The sequence below is a fragment of the Amia ocellicauda genome, chromosome 5 (assembly GCF_036373705.1).
Source record: "Amia ocellicauda isolate fAmiCal2 chromosome 5, fAmiCal2.hap1, whole genome shotgun sequence".
Lineage (NCBI taxonomy): Eukaryota > Metazoa > Chordata > Actinopteri > Amiiformes > Amiidae > Amia > Amia ocellicauda.
Genome location: NC_089854.1, coordinates 13,419,580 through 13,443,211, shown reverse-complemented (window position 1 = coordinate 13,443,211; position 23,632 = coordinate 13,419,580). Strand labels below are relative to the sequence as shown.

Genomic DNA, 23,632 nt, shown 5'->3' with positions numbered 1-23,632 from the left:
AAGCCTTAAGAAATTGTTTTTGTATATGTTTTTTCTAGTTGATTTGTTATGATTGTGTGCTCATTAAATAACTGGCACTGGAAACCAAGCTGATATATGCTATTTGCAGTTGTAATGTATGCTGTGAGATCTGGGTCAATGGGAAATGGATAAAAAGTACAAGTATATATTATAATGGAACTCATTCTGTAATGTTAAAGAAATGAGGAGACTGAAGAGGAGAACATAAGCCAACAGAAAATGACTGAATGACTTTTTTGGCTCCTGCCCCCTGCATGGAAGACAGGAAAAGAAACACGTGGTACATTCTAGTTAACACAGTGTTTGGATTTTATGGCCGTGTGTGAAGTGTATGGGTGTACCATAAGCCCTGAAGGAAAGAGAGAGAGATGGAGAAAGAATGAGATGGTGAGGGGGAAGGGGAAGGAGGGAGGGTATGGGGGGACCTGCTGTCCTCTCGTTAATGTGCTCAATTGCAGTTGACCAGGGTCAGTGCAAGAGAAAAGGAAAGTGCACGCCCCAAATCTGGGCATTTGCACTTTACAGCTGAGGGTTTTTCTCTCTCATTTTTATGGGGGTTGGGGAGCTTTTGATTACACTGAACAGAGGCAGGGTTTGGGGGTGAAACTGTATTGTAGATACAGGCTGTTTCTGCCCGTGGTAAACCGCGCACTTGCTCAGTGTGTGTGCTTCTGCAAAACAAATGCTTTTGTCTCCTCATTACTCTTTCTCCAAGGGAGGTGGGTGTGGGGGTGAGGGGTGGAGAAGGGGGGTCAGCAGCTTAGGGTAAGTAGTAGTAATAGAGCCAGGGGTCAACACAGTGCCGCAGGAAGACCATTCTAGGAATGAGTCTGCACAGCCCCTTTATTCAACATGAGGCTTAATTCTGAAGCACAGTAGATGGCTCTTGCATTTCACTTCACTGAGAGATTTACTCTAGTCGGCTGAAAAATATATTGATGTTTAGCATAAAGCCTAGGCTCTCCATGTGAAAGGTGGTTCATTGTTATGCAGCTCATAGACTGCTCTGATGAAATAGGATGACAAATGGGTCATGCAGAGAATTTTGTTCTGAAACCTGAGGTGGTGTTCTGAAAAATAAAATGCAGTGTATTTTATTCATAGCTGTTAGATTGGCTTTGTGAATTATACAGGGCCTATATCAAATATTAAGAATACGATTGGATCAAGTTTAACAATTGTGTTGAACTGTACCTGACTATTGTGGAACCTATGGTTGAAGCGACAATCCACTGTGTTAAACAGGAGGCAGATGGCCATTTACATACCCCTCTATTCCCTTTCTGTTTCTAGATTCACAGGAGGGACATAAACCCATGTGTCTCTCTCTCCCCCTCTCTAATGTGAGTGAATAGGGGGAAAGCATGAATGAATGAATGGCAATAGCCGGTTACTTTCAATCTCCTGGTCTATTATTTGAGGGCTTGTCCCCATCTGCCCCCTCCTCCCCATTCTGCTGTCTAGCTCGACCAGTGTTCAGACCTGGCCAATGCACAAAGCGGGAAAGTGTGTATGTGTGGGGGGTTGGGGGTTGGGGGGGGAGGTGTCAGGCATTATCAAAAATTCCCTGGATTGTGCAACATCTGCTCTCCTTTCACCTCTTTTATAATTGCTTTTGTTGACTGTGTATTTATGACTGTAAAACTTTAAAATAAAATTTGCTCTGAATGGGAATTTTCTCTATTTAATAATAATAATAATAATAATAATAATAATAATAATAATAATAATCATGGATAGTATATCTGTTTGGATTATCTCTATTATATGTATAAATATAATAAATAAATATATAAAGATATTTTTATAAAGATGTTTATAAAAAAATCAGAATTTGCAGCATGTCTGGGTCAAAATATACTACTACTACTACTACTACTACTACTACTACTACTATTATTATTATTATTATTATTATTATTATTATAATAATAATAATAATAATAATAATAATAATAATAATAATAATAATAATAATAATAATTGGTGAGAAGAGCTGGCCAGTGACGCACCTTACTTTAATTGATGTATCACCAAATGTATTATGTTATTATTTCCAAAATGTACATGTGTGTATATGTTAGGGGGTCGGATGGTAGCTGGGGGTGGGGGTGGGGTTCATCACAGATTTTTAAAAGCTATAATAAACTAACAAACAAATCCTTACAGTGATTGGAAGGTGCAAACATTCATATATTCTCTCTCTCTCTCTCTCTCTCTCTCTCTCTCTCTCTCTCTCTCTCTCTCTCTCTCTCTCTCTCTCTCTCTCTCTCTCTCTCTCTCTCTCTCTCTCTCTCTCTCTCTCTCTCTCTCTCTCTCTCTCTCTCTCTCTCTCTCTCTCTCTCTCTCTCTCTCTCTCTCTCTCTCTCTCTCTCTCTCTCACCATCCTGCCAAAGAAATCCACTGACAGCTTTCGGTTCCATCTGGTTAGCCAAGCAGCTTCGCCGTCTGGGAGACTCTTCCAGCCAGTGCGGAGCGATGTGAAGTGTACAGGGACGCTGCTGTCCTGGACAAACCGGGCACATGTGGAGAGGGTCCCGGGAGCAGCTGCGCGTTAACCAACACAGCCCCAAATTATAGGCGAGTTATTCCAAATTTGAAGAAAAAACAAACCGACGAGCAACGGTCTAACAAAAGACAAAACAACGCGCACACCTACATTTGTCAAACACAAAACACCACGCATACAACCTGAGCACTTCCTAGGATTGTTTCGGTAGTGCGCGCAACGTTACGTATAAAGTTAATGTCATATAATTTATATACAAAGGGCTGTTTATTTTAATTAATTTCACGTTAATGTAGGTACAACTAAGTGATATTCAAATAAAAACGAAATATGTGTCGAGCTTGTCTTATATGACTGTGGCCCCCTCTGGCGACAGAAGAAGTACTGGCATGTGCAAAAAAATGAATGTGCAAACGTACATAATCGTGAAAGCAATACCAGTATTACTAAATATGCATAAGTAATACACTGTAAACCATTGCATCGTAACAGAACAACAGTGTAATAAAACAGAATGATAAGTACATGCATACAAACTTAAATAAATACATTCATACATAAACGCACGCGCTCGTCAATCCTGCGCACCAGTTTCCATGGGAATGAGCGTTGTCATGGCCACAGTTCGAGCCTGCGACATATGTGAGAAGAATACCGATCGAGTCCTAATTACTTCATTTATTTAATTTATGTATTTACGCTTCTTCCGTATCACAGCAACTTCTGGAAATCTGTTGTTTAAGTATCCTTGCATTACGATTATAGCACAGAAGCGCCACTAAACTGAAGCATTTTAACAATCATTTACAAATGCCAATTAACCTTTTGTTCTAATACATACATAGATACATCATGCATACATACCACCAAGCAAGCACACACAACATAATTTCCATACAAAGCAAAGACAATGTGGTCGTCATAGCAATTAATTACTTGCTTAAAAAAACGAATGCCCGAACACTAGAATTGTAGAATGACAGCAAAACCATGCAAAACCCATGTAATCATAGCCATACAATGACGTCATTTTAATGTTGATTGCTTATATTAATCATTGGGGATAATACGGGCTTAGGGAGCGGCACAAAATCCCACGACCTTCCACATTTCTGATGAGGAGGAACCTCCCTGACTGTCAAACATGTTACATAATTAAGGAGGCTAATTTGTTGGCAGACCGAATCGCATACTCGCGTTCGGCTCAGACATGAATGGAATGTTCCCTGACTGCGCGCTGGCACGACGTCGTAAGGGAGGAAAGAGATGACGTCATGGCTGCCTGCGCAAAGCACCCTGGTAGTTGAAGTTCCAAGAAAACCGAAGCTATTTTAACCTTACGGCTATCAACAGTATAATAATAATAATAATAATAATAATAATAATAATAATAATAATAAAACGGAATTATAGCTATGATGCTTGTATGTTACATAATACAAATGTAATAATAATACTAATTATTGATACTATTATTATTATATATAAGTATAGCCTACCTACTGTAATTATTATTTCTGGCTAGCTCATTGTTGAATAAATTAAAAAAACGAAACTTACACAATCAACGTATACTGTACAATATATAAAACCTTAAATAAGATTTACAACAACATCTGGAAAATAATGCTGGATAATCTTGGCCATTAAATATTCAAATAAAGCTCTGTATGTCTGTAGTGTGAATATAGGCTTTATCTGGGAGTCGTGTGCGAGGGATTTTCCTTTATGTTTCCATTTTCAGGTTAATCTTCATATAAGCTGCTTGGCTATATCTTAAAACAACAACACCTACTACAAAAACAAAAACGTTTAAACGTGCATTGTTGTCTATATAGTAGATCTGTGAACACACTGCAGTTATTACGATTTGAACACTAGTGTAGACAGCGTATCTAATGCTCTTGAAAATGAAAGTGTTTCTTTAAAAAAAAAAAAAAAAAAAAAAAAGCCCTACTTCATTTGTGGGATGAGAGAACAGACACGCACAAGTGTTGATGCAAATGGGAACCGGGCCACGCTGCAACGGATTAAGTACAATAATTAAAACTAATAGTCGCACTTCATGTTGTGTGAACGCCTTTGAGACAGACAGCCTTTTAGCGAAAACAAACAAACAATCAAAAAAGACTACAGTTCCCAGAGTGCAAAGCCCCGGGGTTGTGTAAGTTTCCAGCGCCTTCTTAGGAGAAACAGTCCCACTCCGGCAGAGAGACACACGGGCGGCCGAGAAATCAAAAGTGAAGAAAGGACAACAAGTATTGAAAATACTCCAGAACGGACAGGGTGAACGGAGGATTTAAGCGGTTATCAGTCTTTTGTGGAATAGGACGGGGGCAAGAAAACTCGCATAAACAGGGCGGGATTTAACAAACGGAGTAGGAGAGGGCCTGAAAAAAATGTCCTCTGCTTCACAGGCTTCCTCCAGGCGGCAATGGTGCTACCTATGCGATTTGCCCAAGATGCCTTGGGCAATGATATGGGATTTTAGCGAGGCTGTGTGCCGAGGATGTGTTAATTACGAGGGGGCAGACAGGATCGAGTTCCTCATTGAAACAGCCAGGCAGCTGAAAAGAACGCACGTCATGCAGGATGGGAGGTCTTCAGGTTCCCAGTCTGGGAAACACGGCCCAGCTGGCAAAGAGGAGGGGGGCAGGCAGCCAGTGGAGAGGTTTGAGAGAGGCAGGGGGGACTATGGGGTGCCTGCAAGGCTCCCCAATGGCTTGGCCAGACCTGAGGATGGGGGTCCCCCAGAAGTGAGCAGACAGAGCCCCAATTGCAGGAGGGCCATGGTGGGTACGGTTCCCCCTAATTTGGTGGCGCAGGGTCTCGTAGGGACACCCCATGGCTTGTTGGCTGCCGTGCCTGGGCTGACATCCAGGGCAGGGGGCACACCCTTGACCATCACAACCCCAATCCTGAGTGAGATCAGCAAACGGCAGGCGCAGGCGGCAGCGGCAGCGGCGGTGGGCATGGGTATCAGCATGGGAGTGGGCATGCCTCACTTTGTGGGGCCCGACTACGAGAAGGAGCTGAAGGAGAAGCAAAGGAACGCGGAGGCCCTGGCTGAGCTGTCGGAGAGCGTGAGGAGCCGGGCCGACGACTGGGCAGGCCGCCCCAAAGCTGTGCGAGACTGTTTGGTAATGCTGTCCAACTGCACCCCCTTCAACGTGCGCTTCAAGAAGGAGCACAGCCTGGTGGGACGCATCTTCGCCTTTGATGCTAAGCCTGGCCTGGAACTGGAGCTGAAGATCTTCACTGAGTTCCCCTGCGGCTCTGGCAACGTCTTCTCCGGTCTCCTGAGTTTGGTGAAGCAGATGTTCCATGACTGCATGAAAGACTCAGGCAAGGTCGTCAACTCCGGGTTCAAGTACGTGGAGTATGAGAAGAGGCACGGCTCGGGTGACTGGCGGCTCCTCTCCGAGCTGCTGGGCGACGGCGTGCGGGGATTCAAAGAGCCCCCTCTTCCCGAACTCCTCCCCCAGCCCTACCTGGATACCAGCTGTTCCCTGCTGCCCACTGCTCTGTGCAGTGTCAGCCGCTCAGCTGCACCCAGGAGTGGTGTGCGTCGACGCAAGCCCTCACCAGAGCCTGAAGGAGGGGAGCCGGGGGCTAAGCTGATGGGTGAAGATCAGCAGCAGCGGCAGCACTGGCCTTCAGTCACGTCGGCCACAATGTATGCAGGGATGCCCCATCTCCCCGCTTCCATCACAGGAAGCCACCCCGGCCAGCCACCCTCCCAGGATGGGGGGCCCACTCACAGCGAGCCATCTCCCATCTCAGCGCTTATGAGTGTGGCGGACAACCTGGGAGCCAGTCAGTCACCTAAGGACACCCCCGGTGCTGCTAGCAGTAACAACAACAGCAGCATGGCCCTTTCATCCGCAGTGTCACGTCAGAACAGCGGCAGCCCTTCCTCGTCCTCACCAGCTGGGCAGCAGCGCCGCTTGGCATCCAGGAACGGAGAGCCACCGCAACAGCAGCTCGGACAGGGACCTTCCAACGCGGGCACTGCCAGCTCCAGCGCCGGCGCCACACCCACCAGTGCCCCACTCCCCCTCACCACGCCCGGTGAGCAGAGTGCCGGGGAGTCCTCAGGTGTCAGTGGCACCCCACTCTGCTGCACCATCTGCCACGAGCGACTGGAGGACACCCACTTCGTCCAGTGTCCCTCGGTGCCCAACCACAAGTTCTGCTTCCCCTGCACGCGCGACTTTATCCGCAACCAGGGGTCCAGTGGAGAGGTGTACTGCCCCAGCGGAGACAAATGCCCTCTGGTGGGCTCCAACGTCCCCTGGGCCTTCATGCAGGGAGAGATTGCCACCATCCTAGCTGGAGACGTGAAGGTAAAGAAAGAGCGCGACCCCTAACTTGGCCAGGTAAGCTAGAACGTACTTGGGTTCAGAGGTTACTTAAGTCAGTGCAGGGGCAGGTGTCTGTCTGTGTGTGTTCACTTTTAGAGCTTTTAACTGTTTACCACCTACCAGCTCTTGTAGCCAATATCAGGTGCTAGATATTATGTACTTGTAAGGAATGGAAAGTCCAAAGTAAGAAAATGAGGAAATCAAAAAGCAAAACTTAAGACAGTGCTAAAAATAAAAAGGAAGGCAGAGGAAAACAGGTGAGGGGAGAGCAGATAATCCTTGTCTAGGGTGGGAATTTAAGAATGATGATTATTAAATGTATCAATCTGCTACTGAGTGGAAGTCTTATTTTAAGGCCCTGCAGTGTCATACATTTGAAGAAAATAATCTAATATTAATATTGCTCTTTGCTCAGTAAAGGCTGTTCTGAAATGGTTCAGCTGTTTCAAAAAGGTTATGTATTATGTAGAACTCCCTGTAGTCAGTCTGGGCTCTCACAACTACCTTTAGGTAAGAAGATTACTTTAATCCCTTCCTTCCAGGAATCACTCAGTCCGGCAGGAAGTTGCTTGGGAGGTGTCTGGAGGGACATTATTTGTTTAAATTGAGTTAAAATGAATCAATCCAGACATTAAATAGTATAATTTATCGTTTGCCACCTGTTATTTTGCTTGTAGGTTCACCACGCTGTGTTGTAACATAGCCAAGCCACACAATATTTTTACATTCTGATTTGAAGTTCATTGGCTTCAAGGGTGCCTTGTTGTTACAGTAAAAACATTTTCTTTTTAAATATGTATATATATAGTGCAAACTTCTGAAAGTATGTTATACATTTTCAAATTGTACAGCGAAAAAGCATGCAGTCTGCAATGATGACTGTTTACCCCCATGGAAGTGGAAGTTAAAACATATTCTTTGGATGCAGGTTAGGTGGGGTTTTAGTCATTGTACAGCAAGGTTACTAATCTCAGTCCTTGAGGGATCTGTAGCCGGAGACATGACAGGGTTGATTCAGGTCATGTTTGCTTAATTGAAACAATGATTAGGAGAAGAAGTCAAATCACCTGTTTAATCCAAGTCAGCTGCTAACTGAAAAGTTCGTATAAAACTTGCCTAATCCTGGCCCAGAGGACTGGAATTGCCTACCCTTGATATACTGTAATAAAAGCAATACTTCCCAGATGTGTATTTTCTCTTACATTTCTAGTCATTATAAAAATGTATTTTTCTCCTACAGGTGGTCTCCAGCCAATGAGGACCCTGAAATGTATCTTCTGGTCTCAGCCAGTGGGTAAAGCAACAACCAAAAGATGACACCTTCGAGACAGTCTGCTAATGCTGTTTCTTTAACCCGGGGAACCACCAGACAACCAGGAAAAGCCATCGGTCCAAAAACTGAATGAGCGAATGGTGAAAAGTCATCAGGTTTAGGCTTAAATAAAAAAAAAAAAATCTGTGTTTCTGTCGCCCTACTTTAAAATTAGTATGGATCCGAGAGGCAACATTGATTTGCTGAAAGAAGCATACTGCGGGGAAATGACAGAAAGAATGGGGGGGGGTCACCAGGTTGGTTTCCCCACTCTACCCCCCCTCCCCTCCCCCTCCCACCAAAGGATTACACAGACTCTTCCTCGCCTTTCATTGCAGAATCCTCTGAAATTGACAGCCTAGACTGGGGGGGGCTCACCATGCTCTGATATCCCAACAGTACCTCAGAATGCTGGTAAACAACATCACTGAGTCTCGCAGGTGCTTTTCCAGCCCAGACCTAGTGATTCATGGAGGAGAGCCTTAAGCTTGCAGAAAAGCCCATAGAAAGACCCCCCAATTCAAAATTCCTGATTTCAAGGGGAGGGGGCTCCCTTGTTTGTTCTCTGACCGCCCTTACCAGTATAAGATTGTTTTCTTCATAAAAACTAAAGAAACATATATATGTATATGTATATATATATATATATATATATATATATATATATATATATATATGTATATGTGTGTGTGTGTGCATATATATATATATATATATATATATATATATATATATATATATATATAAATGTATATTGTATTTGCATATCAGAATTGGATCTTGCGGACTACTTTTTAAATCGCTTTCAGTATCTTCACACCCCTGCCTACCCCCCAAAATATGCCTTTGACTGGCTTGTATTATAGGAATTTCTCTTTATATTTTATACTGTATGTAAGAGATGTATGAACTGTTTCTCTCTCTCTATTTGGATATAGATTGTGCAATCTTTAGTTTTGATACCAGATCTGCTTTATACGTACCACTAAAAGTGTAAGCGCAAGTGAATAGAATACCAAAGATAGCTTCCAGTTATTGCTGAGGTGTGCAGATGATGTAATGCTGTAAGTAAGTGGCACTTGGCTCAGTTTTTTCGGTTTTATTTGTTTATTGACAGGATAATAAATAAATATATGTACAAACATTCATACACGCTATATATAAATCTATATAAAGTTGGTCTATTCTATGGATCTCTTACAGAAAGCTTTCAGGGATGAAATCTAGCATAGAATGTAAGACATCAAACACCAGTTCCAGTTTGTATTAGTGTCCTTCTGTTATATTCCTCTTGTTGTAGTATGGGAGCCTGTACTATAGTATATTCTACAGTGTGTGGTTGAAATTGCAGTTACAAGTCAGATGAGCTTTATACTGTTTGCTTTTTAAACTTGGCAACTATCGTCATCAGTTCTCTAGTGGTTGGTTTGCCAGCAGTTTTTTTTGTTTTTGTTTTTTTAACCAGTTTTGTCAGTGCATTGCTGCCAATTGTGCTCCCAGTTTTGCCTACGAAAATAAATAAGTCATGCTTACACTTCAGTCTTTAGTGAAGCTAAGCTGAGGTAAAGTTATAGTATGTATATTGTTTATGTCCATAGCCTTTCAGTTTCTTTTGCCATCATTCAGAGCAATCTTGCTGAAAGGCAATGATGTAGCAGTATGCTGACTAGCAAATATTGATCTCAGTAATTGCCAACTTTAAAGTGTCCATGGTTTTCAAAGCGAGGTTAATCAAAGACTATGCAGGAAATAATGCTTTTCTTTTTTTTCCCTGTTGTATTTGATAAAAAAAATATTTGTGTTAACTCATTCAACTTTATACATAACAAAACAAGGGAGGAAAGATTGAAACAAGAAAAAAAAAACGGACTGTGCAGATACCATCTACAAAAGCCCCCTAAAGCTGGATTATAATTAATAAAGGCCTCACTGTCTTGAAGTGGGCAAACAGGACAGTTGAAAAAAAGAAAATGTCTTAAAATGGAGCACCTCTCCCCACCAGATCCGTTTACCTGCTCAGGAAATATATTGCATTCCAGTCACAGGGACGGAGAGAGCAATGGGTGTGGCGTGAGAAATGGGAGTAGAGGAAGTAGATTGCCTTTCAGCGCCAAGTAGTTTTCTCTGGCCTGTTGGGACTTGAATAAGATGGCAGAGCTACCTTAGGGCAACTGGGCAGGTCGTGGCTTTATTTGTTCCATTATCTATCTCATTTTCCTTATCTTTTTGAGGCTTGTTGAACCAGCTCATTCATTCTACCTAGAAACTGGTAAAGGATTCTAGTTGATTGGACTGAGTTTAGACAGGGGATGCCAACTCATATAGATCCATGGTTTTAGTAGAGGGTGCCAGTACTTTTCTCCATGACTGTATATATGCAAAGCCCAAAACAGAGAAGAGTAAAACATCGGTCTGGTTGAGCTGGGCCTTACATCGTCCTTTAATATGCAGCACTCTGCAGGCATATATGGTGATACATACAAATACCCTGCCATGAATTTACATAAAAGGCACAGGACACTGCTGATTTAAGCGCTTTGTACAATAAGCTTGTGGCTTTGTCCGTTACGATGAAAAAAAATGGTTCCGTTTCTTAGCATGGGTCTAACTCATGGCACTTCTGTGTCATTTTATCCTTTGTATTTGGTTATAATCTACAATTCCTTCTTAGTGTCATTACTTTATGTCACAGACCATTAGAAGGGAAGACAGTTACAGAGGACGTCTGCACCTTTTTTTCTTGCCTGGCCTTAAGAGATAACATCTCTGAAACAAGGACAGTACACAGAAGCCTTGAGTTATTTTTAAGTCTAGTAGTTCCGTTTTGTAAGCAGGATGTAGCTCCTGTGATACTGCCTTCAAGAGTGTTGTAACATTGTGGCTGGGTTTGAATTTGTTTTCTTTTTATTAGCCTACATCCATTGCTGTCATGTAGCATTCCTGTGGTGGTGCAGGATACTTCTGAGGTGATTTAAAAAATAAAAAACAGAAGACTTGGTGGAAGATCAGATCCTGTAGCAGGCTAATTTTGCACCAAGACAGAACCAAAAAGCAACGACAACAGTAAAACATTAGATTCAACTGAAGTTGAAACCAAAACTGTTACACTAAGACTCATTTCCTCTGCCATTGGGTCATTGCCATTTTGGGATTTCAACACTGCCTACTGTACAAATGGCAGACAGCAAGGTGACTTTCTGTAATGGCTGCACAGTGAGAATTGAGAATGTATTGCAATGTCCCATGGGTGCTTAATTTACCCAGGAAATAGGATCTCACCTAAATTTGTGCAGTGGCTCGATTTCCTGCCTTAGAAATTGTGTGGTATTTTGGCTCGAACCCCAGAACAAGTGTAAGATGTGCTCCCTGTTTGCAATGTTGAATTGGGGGGTGTCAAATTATTTGGCCTGTTTAACAGGGGGGTTGGGGTGGGGGAGGACATGTGTTCTTGCCACAGAGACTTCTACATTTGTGAGGGTGATACAACTGCAATTTATAACGAGTGTGCTCTGCAGCTAAACCAGCTGAAGGGTCTGTCCTCTTTTGGTTAGTTTCTTGTTTCCTTTACAATATTTGTTTGTGCTTTGCCTAGTTTCTGAACAACACACTGACTTTGCCTGTGAAAGTCCCCAGTTCATGTTCCCTCTTCCTTCCCTTTTGTTTTTATCTGTCTTATGTATTGTACAAGTCTGAGGATTGCTATACAGTGGGTATGGAGTAAGAATGTCCAATTCATAGTGGTCTGAACCATTCCAGCAAGTACCTAGAACAGTGTTTCCGGACTGCAGACTGTGAGTCCAGCATCTAACCCAGTTTTCGTACAAATCCGGTTCTCAAGAGCCGGAGTACTTCATATGTTAGTTGCACACTGGACTTTCAATTGGTTAATTGAAGCAGGTATTCCTTTAACTGAATCAGTTGAACCCCTTAAATAGGATGAATGCAGATGAAGAGTTAAATTGATTGATTGTGGCCCTCTTGTTTTGAAAAGCAGAACTGCGTTATGTACAAAACGCTCCTGTTTCCTTGAATTCACACTAAAAGAGGTTATAGGAGTGGGTACATGCAGTGAATTGCAGCTTTCGAAAGAAACACCCAGTATTTAAAGTGCTCTTGTATCCATGCCCCTGTATCAGAATTAATCATATTTAGCAGCTTCTGGTTTCTCAATGTGTTTGTGAGACTTCAGTTTGCCCGCAGCACGTACGGAAACACTGTCACGTCTGTGGTTTTTGCTTGGCATCCTTGTGTGAGCTGGAATGGTCTGCAAATGTGCTGTGCAGTGTAGGATGGAATTTGCCCCCACCTTCCTGTACATGTGAGGATGTATGTAGCTCTTCACAATCCCAGATGGACCTTCTGATTATCTCAAATCTATATTTGCTATACAAAGCTGCTATCCTTTTTTAATAGTGTCTTTTATTTCTGCACCCCACAGCTGCACATACAGAGCTGTACATGGCAGTTGAAAGTTGAAAAAGGAAAACGTTCACCATCTCTTTTTCTTTTTATGATTTAGCTTTCCTTCACTTTCTCTTGACAGCAATGATATGTAGCTGCTTCATTTTCACCTGTGTTGCAATTGATTAGGACAATCCAGTCTGACTGGCCGTCTAACTGCACTGATTAACGAATCAATCAGTCTTTGTTTTATAGAGTGCCTTTCCACAGGGAGCACCATCTGAAAAGGTGTTGCACAGGGTTGAAGCACGTCCAGTGGCCTTTGTCAAAGATTTGAAAGAGAAACAGCTTGGTAGGCTATGTGTATGTTCTGCCACACTTACTGGAGTGTATCAGAAATCCTTTCACACTGTTTGTTGATTTGTTTTGTTATCTCTTTGTAGTTCAGGGTTCAAAGGTGTTCACAGTTTCCTATTTTCAGTGTATTCAGGGTGTGCGGGGATGAGCAATTCTGAAAAACCGAACTGTTATTTTTACTCCCTGAATGCAAACTGTTCATACTTTAAAAAGTTATTAAAACTGACTTTATTGTTAGTTTAACCTGGTTGCGTTAGTTTGATAGCCCTGGTTCAGATTGCTCTATTTTGTAGCTGTCATGCTTTTACTATTTTTCTTGTGATGCTTGATAGTATAACAAAAAAACATTAATTTTGTACAAAAAAAATAAAGAAAATAAAAAAGTTACTTTTTAATAATGTTTTAATAAAAAAACTGGATAAAACTGACTGCTCTGACTGTTTTTTCGTCATAACCAAGTTATTCCACGTTATCTCTGTATAATATGCTGCATATTTCTGTTGCTATACTTAATCGTGCTTTTCGAAACGTAAAAAAGTAAGCTGTCACGCCTTTCACGTTTGACTAATGAAGAGCAATGAATGGACACAAGGGGGTACTGCAGGACTATACTACAAGGGCTCTGTACAGAATCAGTGGTTAGTGAATATATCGGGCTGCAATTGCATTTTAAAGGATGCACTGTGGACAAATAGCCAGCATGTGGCGTGGGTGCGCTTGGCTGTCAAAAAGAAAGAAAACGCAAGCCAGAACAGTCTATTCTGCCTCTGGTAGGTTAGCAATGATCCTGGTTTATGAATCGTACGTATGTGTTAATTTGTCCAACTTACTTACTTTGCGAATAAGACTATTAAAACTCCCCATTTATAGCACCCCCCCCCCCCCCCAAGGAAAAAAAAAACAATAACAACAAACAAACAAACAGATAAAAAAATAGACATTTGTACATTCTATACACAACCTAAACCAGTGAACATACAAAACGAAGGATTATAGCAGAAAGCTTCGGAGTGTCGTATACTTACAGGAACCATATTTGCAAAAACTATTCTTTCCTAGTGTCTTTGAAGATAAAATAATATCTCGCATTGTGCAATGCTAATTTCTATTGCAAATAATGTGTGAACGTGCCTTTGGAGTTCAAGAAATATACCCTATTATTTTAACACGTTGCTATTGTATAATTTGTTTATATATACCATAATTTAAATAATAATATTAAAACGATATAGGCGATAAACTAAGTTACTGTAGCCACTACAGATGTCAAAATTGCATATGCAGAATGCAGTGGTAGTCTATGCATTCAAATTGCCTGCAACACCTCTTTCCTGAGCAAAGCAGTCCCCCCCCCCCCCTGATTTCAATCGTCGGCTTCCTCTCTATTAGTGTTAACTCATTAAATCCTTTGTTATCTAATTATTGAGGTGTTAATGAACACCCCCAGAATGTATAGGCATGGTAACCGGTCCGTCTGCGGGAGGATGTCCGAATGTGTTTTCAGGGATGAGTACTAAAAAGGGGAAAGGATTAAGAAGGAAGTGAGTATCGAATCAAAATGCAACCCATACTGGCGAGAGGACCCTACTGATACATATATCTATACAGAATGGAAGTTTCTAGAGAGATAATCAGGCACAATTTTCTAAGTATATTTCTTGCACAATAGTTAAATGAGTTGATCACTGTAAATATCAGCATACTATCAACTTTGCCCTGTATTCATAGTTGTTCTTAATTACATATCAACGGCCTCTTCAAATATCCAACTCTCTTCGGAGCTGAATGAATGCAATTAAAAGATTGCCTAGACAAAAACCCGAGCACCCAAAAAGACACTTCGGGATCAATTTGTACAACTAGTGGATTAGGTGAACAAAAAGTCTTAGCCTAATTGCTATGTTGACATTAAAGGTGTAATTGATAGTATATCCAGTAATTATGCATTTTTTAAGTCTTTAATGGTAGCAGCAGTAAAATATCCAACATGAAACAAACAAAGAAAGAAACGATACCATTAAAAATTGAAGTTTGTATTCAGACAATCATTTAATGACGCTAATTAAAAAGCAAGGACCTGTGCTCCCCCTGGAACGTGTTAATTGTCGCAGATGACATTAAGTCGAAGTGAGAAATGCTTAGTAAATTGACACGTAATTGTGTGTTAATTGTCGGAGCAATATGGATTCAGTCTAGGAGGGTAGATTATTGCTGGTGTTGTTGTGAGTTTTATTTTATTTTTTATTTATAGAATACGATTCACAATCAATTTCGTTGTTGTGGACGAGATAAGTGAAAGTTGGCCTTCTAGCATTTTGCCGGCGCACTTAGCTATCTTGGGCTGTCTTCTTGGGTAATTTATTTCCGTGGCTGTCCCCTCGCTAATCCCATTGCCCACCTGCACGTTTATCAATTACATCTCTATTCATTAGCAACTAAGCACTGTATTCATATTCAGATTGACTGTCTGTGGTTCGGATGTGTATTCAGAAGAAGAAGAAAGTAACAATAGACGTGACAAGTCGGTGCCAGATGTTTGTGTGAACTGTAATTCCACAGAGTTCAACTCTTTTATCGGCTCTACTTTCAACACCAGAATAAAAAGAAAAGACTCATAGCTCTGCACAAATAAACAAGCTATAATTATTTCAGTTAAAGTACGTGAGGTGTTAAGTCAAAATTTAGCAAAAATAAATAAATGCCCACGTAATAGCAAAACTTAAAACCGAACCAAAGATATCATAAATAGAAATAGAAAACAACTGTAATAGGAAACCAATAGTAACAGTATTTCTGTGTTATGATGTCTTGAAATCCAAGAGAAGTGTTTTTTTCTTCCAATAAACATATATTTGTTATGTTAGCCTCATATTCGTCAAAAATAATATCGTCTTTGAAATGTTGCATATAAAATTACATTTTCCTTTATGTTTCTTTCTTTCTTTCTTTCTTTCTTTCTTTCTTTCTTTCTTTTCCCTTCTAATGAGAATGATCGATATATCTGAGTTCCAAACCCAGAATGGACTTTGAACCGGAACATGCGTTAGACGTAACAGACTTTATCCATCTCGGTCATCCCACGCAATAACTGTGGGGACCAGTTATATAACCTACTGATTGAATCCGTCAATTCGGTTAATTAATTTTAGAAGGAAGCGATATGATTAGATTATGCGTTACATCTTCTTGAATATTACAGTGTAATACAGTGTATGAACAGTGGTTTCATATAGTGATATATTTCACATAATGTTATTAGTTATTATTATATTGATCCAATTACATTTAATAAACAATCCGTTTGTTGACCCTCCCTCCATCTCTCTCTCTCTCACACACACACACTGTTTAGAAACGGCAAAAAGTGATCTTAGGTTGATCTAGTAGCTGTTTAATAAGCAATCCGTTTGTGTACACCATTTGCCCAGTGCCAATGCTGTTTTTTACCCTTTTTACCTTATTGGCAATGCAAGTCACGTTCATTCAATGTTCTGTGTAGGGTATATAGGGTATATAGCAATGATGAAGTCCACGCTGAAGGCTATGGGCAAAGGGCCTTTTCCTGAAACGTACATGTGACAAAGCGGATGCGCTACCTGGGTGGCGTAGTGACAGACTGTATTCTCTCATTAATCAGCGTCGCTTAATTGCTCCACAGAATGAAGTGATAGTCACTGGGGCAATTAACACAACTCTTGCATAACACCTTTCGGTTCAGGTCACACCGCCAGTTGATTCACTCAGTCATTGACAAGATTATATTGTGAATAGATCAGGAATAAAAGAGGAGACCCTGAACATAAAGGAAATTCTCCCATGGCCTGATGTTGCGCATTACTCAAATTCCAATGTGGGACATTGCCAAATTAAATATATCTTCAGATAATCTAATTTGTACCACAAACAATATATGAAAGCACTACTAATGTAATCCCTAGTGCTAAAAACAATGTTCAGTTTAAGTCAAGGGAAAGTTTACTCGTCTCAATACTTAACTAAAACAGTGTACTGTGATAGATGAGTTCTGAATGCCTTTAAGGCTGTATTTACAATTTGTGATGTTACCTCGATAAAACCTTAGAAAAGTAACGTTTCGAGTTTTATTTTGAGCACTTGATTCTTTGACTTCAGATCACTTCCTCCGTTTTGCTTAGAACATCTCACGGCCGGACTGAATTTCCACTTCATTGTTTCATTCTTAGTGGGACACCTCAATAAATGCAAATGTGCGCGTTTTTACGCACGTTTTCATTATGTGCTGTTGTTGTTGTTTACACAAATATACAAAATGCATTAATAACTGCCTTCAATTCAAAATTGAATATAGTGTTTTTATTTGTACTTTTCCCCCAACGTGAAACTTTTTTCCCTACTAAATTTAACCAAACATAAATAAGGGATAGACTTCAGTGCAGCAGGCAAGGTTTTGATTAACCTCTCCAATATGTATCCCTCCTTGCCCACGCTGCAGCACCTGTGTGAAAACAGTTTAAGAATGTGGAATGCATTGCTATTGAAATGGAACAGTGTGTCTGACCCGGGCTAATAGACGGAACACCAGGGGGCAAAAGCGACCCTTTTAACGGATTCTTCCTGGCTCCATAAGGACGGAATTCAAATCGCCTACGGGGCGGGTCCTTACCTGGGTTTTAAGGACTGGCATTAGAAGTCTGACTGTACTTGACTATAGCTGACTGAAGGAGAAGCAGTCCATACCACAGCTACACAACCGCGCCAGGACTAAACGGACCATTGGTGAGGATTTATAAGCGATACAACAACAAAAACAAACAAACAACGATTTGTCCATGGAAGTACCGAAATACCTTTGCAATTTATCCAACATGGAGAATTAATATCAGGAAAAAGGGAATGGACTTTGGCGGAACGCAAACATTTATTCATTTATCTATGGTTATTTCAATCTGTTTCAACGTATACTTTATTTTTTATTTTTTGGAAACAGTATAGCCTTTTATTAATCAATAATTTCTTACCTGCTGAGATTTATACTTTTACGGGACTCTGAAAACTGAGTTTAATCTACACAGGAACTTCAACAATTAAATACCTTAATTCATCTGGAGGCAAACTACTTGATTTTTTTTGTTTGTTTTTTTTTTTTACAAAAAGGACATTTTTATTGGGGATGTTGGGTTCAGTGAAAATGGAATCCCACGAAATTCCAGAATGGAATTCATTCTACAGCGAAGCCAATGATGTGAGTAAAAACAATCACATATATTGACACGATGACATAACATTACAATTTAGATAAGTAAAACTTTAGTTAAACGTTTTTCTGTATGCAGAACTAGTGTCATGTTGTATTTATCTTTTTGTAGTTGCTGAGAATATAAGTGCTTTCGTTCCATAACACTAGAAAATACAAATAATTGGCACTACGCCTCAGAAAATGTACTTTAAAGAATGTATAGTTTCGTAAAGTAAAAAAACATATTTATCACTTTTGTACGTGTGGCAAACTGCGATTATTACATATCAGAATTAAGTTGTTCATACTTGGTTTTCAAGATACTGAACTTGAAAATATGTAGGCTATGTACTAGCTGTAAAAAACCCCAGCTTATTCATCCGTTGTATAGCTATATTACTTATTGCTTTTCTTGTTTGATTAATATTTTCTGCCAATTCATCTTTGTCAACATTTGATACGGTAGTAATTTTCCTGTAATTCTCATATTTTCCGCATATTTGTCATGCATAAATTGATTTTCTTATTTATTCTTCACTTTAGATTGTCACCTCACTGAGTTTCTGAAAGTCGAAAACGGAATTACATGATAAATAAATAAATAAAAATTCTGTTTAGGTGATTAGAAAACAAAGTGTAGGCTATATACTGATTGACTATCTACGTCTAACATATAGCTAATCATTGTGACCGTGACAATTAATAATAGTAACAATCGTACATCACTTTATCTTTATAATGACTACAAAAATAAAAATATCAATACAGTTTTATTCAAGTCATTTCTGATCATCCTCTGGTAGGTTAATAAACGCAGACAGAATATTCGAAATGTATGCTGTACGGTAGCTCCATACGCATCAGATGGCTGTAGTTTATTATTATTGTTAATAATATTAATATATTATTATTATTAATAATAATAATAATAATAATAATAATAATAATAATAATAATAATAATAATATATTGTCTATTACAGACTAGGCGCGGAGTGTGTGGGATTAGAACTCCAATGCCACATTTTCACCTGTGTGAAGATTGTTTTTCCAGTAGCCCCGGAATAAAACCTAAACAAGCTGGTATTAAAAAACCTCGTTAAAATTGGTTTTAGTTAAATAATTAATTTCCATTTAAAAATAACAGAAGTAAGTTGCTGACAATTGAAGACATTAATACATATGTCTAAAGCGTTAACAGTGAGAGTTTATTGATGCCAAGAGGTCATTCTTGTGTTTATTTGTGACAATGAAATGGGTAAATATTTATAATAAGGTCTGTATATTTTTATAACCGACTGCATTTCAGCGGAATGCTCTTTCAGTGCCCGCCCTACATTTCTGCATATAACGTGATTAAAATAGTGTAGTCTTACAAGATTAATTTGCATTCCTTGGTATTGCATGCTTAATAATACATATCGACAATTTATTATTATTATTATTATTATTATTATTATTATTATTATTATTATTGTTACATTCATATTCTGGAATAATTAATGTATGTATGTATTTATTTATGATAATATTACCCTCAGTAACTCTGGTTATATTACATTTAGTTATGTTCTATTCGGTAGCCTTTACCAAATATAATCACATGTTACAAAATAGAAGATAGAAATAAGTGACGCCTTATGTATTCTAGCAACAGTACAATTAATATGGTTGGATTCATTATGAATTTTTGAAAGAGTTCAGAATTAATTTGGTTTAGCACAGCCTCTCATGAACATGCCACTCAACAGGCAATTGCAATACCTTTCATTATGCTCCTGGCTTACAGGAATATCTGAGCATGGGAGTTTGACTATATTTTTGAAGAATCCTGTGGCAGTTCAAAGCTGATCCCATAGGTTCTTTCCTTTGCTTCACAGCTTCCAAACTCAGCCTCAGGTTTCTGACTGGCCCTTGTCTCTTTCCTCCATTGCAGATGTACCCCTCAGCCAGCACAATGAACTCAGGTCTCGGATCCATGAACACCATCAACAGCTACATCAACCTGAACCCTGTGGGTTCCTCTGCTGCCATGAACATGGGCTACCCCAGTAGCGGGCTCAATGGTAGCCCTTTGGCAGGGATGGGCAGCGGGGCAAACCACATGAGTCTGTCCCCAGTCACTTCATCCCTCAACCCCAGTTCTCTGACCCAGCTGGGTTCCTCGGCACCCTCACTCAACTCCCTCTCCTCCTACCAGAACATGAGCCAGCCCATGACGCAGCTGAGCTATCCTTCGCAGGCTCTGAACCGGGGCAAAGAGATGGCCAAACCGTACCGGCGCTCCCTCACCCACGCCAAACCCCCGTACTCCTACATCTCCCTCATCACCATGGCCATCCAGCAGTCCAACAGCAAGATGCTCACCCTCAACGAGATCTATCAGTGGATCATGGAACTCTTCCCCTACTACAGGGAGAACCAGCAGCGTTGGCAGAACTCCATCCGCCACTCCTTGTCCTTCAATGACTGCTTTGTCAAGGTGGCCCGCTCCCCTGACAAGCCAGGCAAGGGCTCCTACTGGACCCTCCACCCCAACTCGGGCAACATGTTCGAGAACGGCTGCTACCTGCGGCGACAGAAGCGCTTCAAGATTGAGGACAAGGCCAACAAGAAGAACGCATCCAAGTCCCAGGAGGGAGGCAAAGGAGGCCACCAGGATGGCCTGCAAGAGGAGCACAGCCCCAACCCAGGCTCTGAAGGGGCTGAGTCAGCCCACTCTGACAGCTCCCACCATGGTTCCTCCTCTGAGGAGCAGCAGCAGCAGCGAAATCTACTTCAGCTCGACTGTCCCCCTCAGCCACCCGTTCAAGGCTCTCCATCCATATCTTCTGCCCCATCTGCCACCACTTCCAGCCACCCTCTCTCCCAGCCACTCGGGGGGAACCACCTACTACCCAGCTCCATCCAACACCTGGACCTGCAGAACGACCCCCTCAAGTCCATGGATCCCCACTACAACTTCAACCACCCTTTCTCCATCACTAACCTGATGTCCTCAGAGCAAAAGATGGACCTGAAGTCCTACCAGGATCAAGTGATGGCTTACAATAACTATGCAGTGTCCTCCCCCGTGGCCACCAAGCACAGTTACGAGAGCTCCACTTCTTCGGCTATTGACACAGGATCATATTACCAAACCCTATACAGCCGTTCAGTTCTCAATGCTTCGTAGCCCTATACATCCCAAGAAACAATAAGCTCAATGGTGGTTGCTAGGACCAGGATCACCAAAGGAACATATATGAGTAAAATGGAGGGCACCTTCTCCAGGCAACATCTATAGAAGAATGTATTTTGGGAGTCAGACAGAGAAAGGGTGCCTTCACCAAAGAACATTGCGTTGTGATGTCTAGACTTATGCCTTTGTGGTTCCTTTCAGTTCCCACTACCAAGAGCTTACCTCTAGATGGGTTCTAGTCACTTTTCATTGACTGTCATACCTTCAGCTGTGAAGAGTTCAGAAAGCGCTAAAATGAAAACAAGACAAAACACTTGATACAATTCTGAAGCTTTTGAGAGCTTCCCATCAAAATCTTCATCAAAAAAGACTAGAATAGCCATCCAGATACCTTTTCAGGGAGTGGAAACATATGTTGCTGGAATGTGTGGAGGAGGGGAAGGCTTTTAATGATAATAATTATGAGAAATAATAAGAAGCAATGGCAAAAACAAATAAAATAAATAAACAACATCAGGGGTGCATCTCCGGCTCTGCGGAGTTTGTACAAAAAAATGTAAATATAGTCAACAGAAGGCCAGGTGCAATTATTTATAAACCCCTCCCAAAAAAAAAAGGTGAAGAAAAAAATAATTTTTAATATATCTTGTACAGTATCGTGTTCTTAAATATAATTTAAATAAATAAAAAAGATGCAAAGGTGTGGAGAAGGTGTGGAACATGCTGAGATGAAAATGGTTCAGGTTACTGCATTGAATGGATGTTACTGCATTACAGGGAATTTGATGTATGTTACAATATGATACTATTTACCAACTCCTCATCTATGTGCTGTACTTTTGCTGTAGTAACCCTTATCAACAGGGAAGACAACAAGAAAGGTATTTGGTGGGAATAGACAGCAATATATTGTTCTTGTTGATATTATTATTATTATTATTATTATTATTATTATTATTATTATTATTATTATTATTATTATGGGATAGACAAATATTTTCCCCTGCTTTTAAGAATGGCAGTCACTAACTTTAATTCAACTTTTACTCTTGTGCATCCAATTCAAAACCAATTAAAATCTCTACAAGCAACCAGCCATTTTCAGAAAAGGAGCTTTTGAAGCAAAAGAAAGAAAGAAAATGATAAATACAGAAATAAAATAAAATAAAAACGAGTAAAAAGGCAAGGATGTAGTATTTTAAAAATGTAAAAGGCTCATTTAAAAAGAAATGAAATTACTGTAGTCAACATTGATTTTATTTCTGCTTACACATCACTTCCCCAACTTCACTAGAGAGTCTTCTGGTACTCAAAAGTCAATTTCCTTTTATATAAATGTCAGTGACTGTTTTTATAGCATGGTAATCAGCTGAATTTCCATTTGACTTTTTCAAATTAAAAGGCATCAGCTATGTACTTATAGGTAGGGGTCAATATTAAAATGTACAGAAGAAACCACACATAATTTGCACTCATTTTTTCCTTCGTTATACCCACAAGTTTGTGGTATGAACGGGTGCCTTGTTAAGTTACTTTTCAGGAGAAGGACACGAGTTTATTTATTTATTAAGTCGAAAAAAAATGGAACACAGTGTCTTAATCTCATGGTGCTAGTGGGACCATCTTTCTGACTTATAGACAAAAACCTTGACTGCCTTTCTTGAAAACATATGGGAAAATGAAACGAAATGAAAAAAGATAGAGGTTTCAAAGGGAAAAACTATAAGCAAAACAAAATGGTGTAAGAAAATAAAACTTATAAGGTTTCAGGTCATTAATGTTATTGTTTTTTTAATGGAAGGAAATGCTGTTTATTTAAAAAATATATTGCTTTACAAACAGGGAAGACAGTGTGTTAATATATCGTAGGTTTGTTATTATATCTTCTTTATTGTTGTCTGGTTTTTGTTTCACTTTTGTGTTGCTGTTGTTGTTCTTTTCTTATTAAAAAAAAAAAGACGGAAAGAAACCCAGCTTCAGAGTGTGTCTGTTGTCATAATATGTTCATATGGTAGTGTTGAAAAATAAAAATGTATTTATTTGTGTTTCTAAAATCATTTTGCTGTTAAATCAGCAGCAGTGAAACAGTGGCAGAAGCAAGTCCATCAACTGTCTGCTATGCCCTGAGAACAAACCAGATATAAATCCCACCAGAAATTGCTGTAAACTCATGGGTGCTAATCTTTGGACATGATCAGTTTTATTTATTTTTCTTTTAAGTTAGTTCATGCAATAAAAAACTGAAAGTTGTCAGATTGTTTAACGTTTAAAAT

At 40.1% G+C, this 23,632-nt stretch overlaps 2 protein-coding genes across 3 annotated transcripts; both read left to right on the top strand.

Moving 5' to 3' along the window:
• Positions 1 to 4,293: 4,293 nt before the first annotated feature.
• Positions 4,294 to 13,389, top strand: irf2bp1 (interferon regulatory factor 2 binding protein 1). Of its 2 annotated transcripts, none has more exons than XM_066703921.1 (2): positions 4,294 to 6,876; positions 8,135 to 13,389. In XM_066703921.1, exons 1-2 carry the CDS (start codon positions 4,930 to 4,932, stop codon positions 8,150 to 8,152), a joined length of 1,965 nt encoding a protein of 654 aa, XP_066560018.1. In that variant the 5' UTR covers positions 4,294 to 4,929; the 3' UTR covers positions 8,153 to 13,389. The 2 variants fall into 2 exon arrangements, with proteins under 2 accessions (XP_066560018.1, XP_066560017.1); XM_066703920.1 differs by having other exon boundaries at positions 4,298 to 6,909.
• Positions 13,390 to 17,646: 4,257 nt separating this feature from the next.
• foxa3 (forkhead box A3) lies at positions 17,647 to 23,328 on the top strand. Its single transcript, XM_066703919.1, has 2 exons — positions 17,647 to 18,185; positions 20,115 to 23,328. The coding sequence occupies exons 1-2, from the start codon at positions 18,114 to 18,116 to the stop codon at positions 21,351 to 21,353; spliced, it is 1,311 nt and encodes a 436-aa protein (XP_066560016.1). The 5' UTR covers positions 17,647 to 18,113; the 3' UTR covers positions 21,354 to 23,328.
• Positions 23,329 to 23,632: the final 304 nt, after the last annotated feature.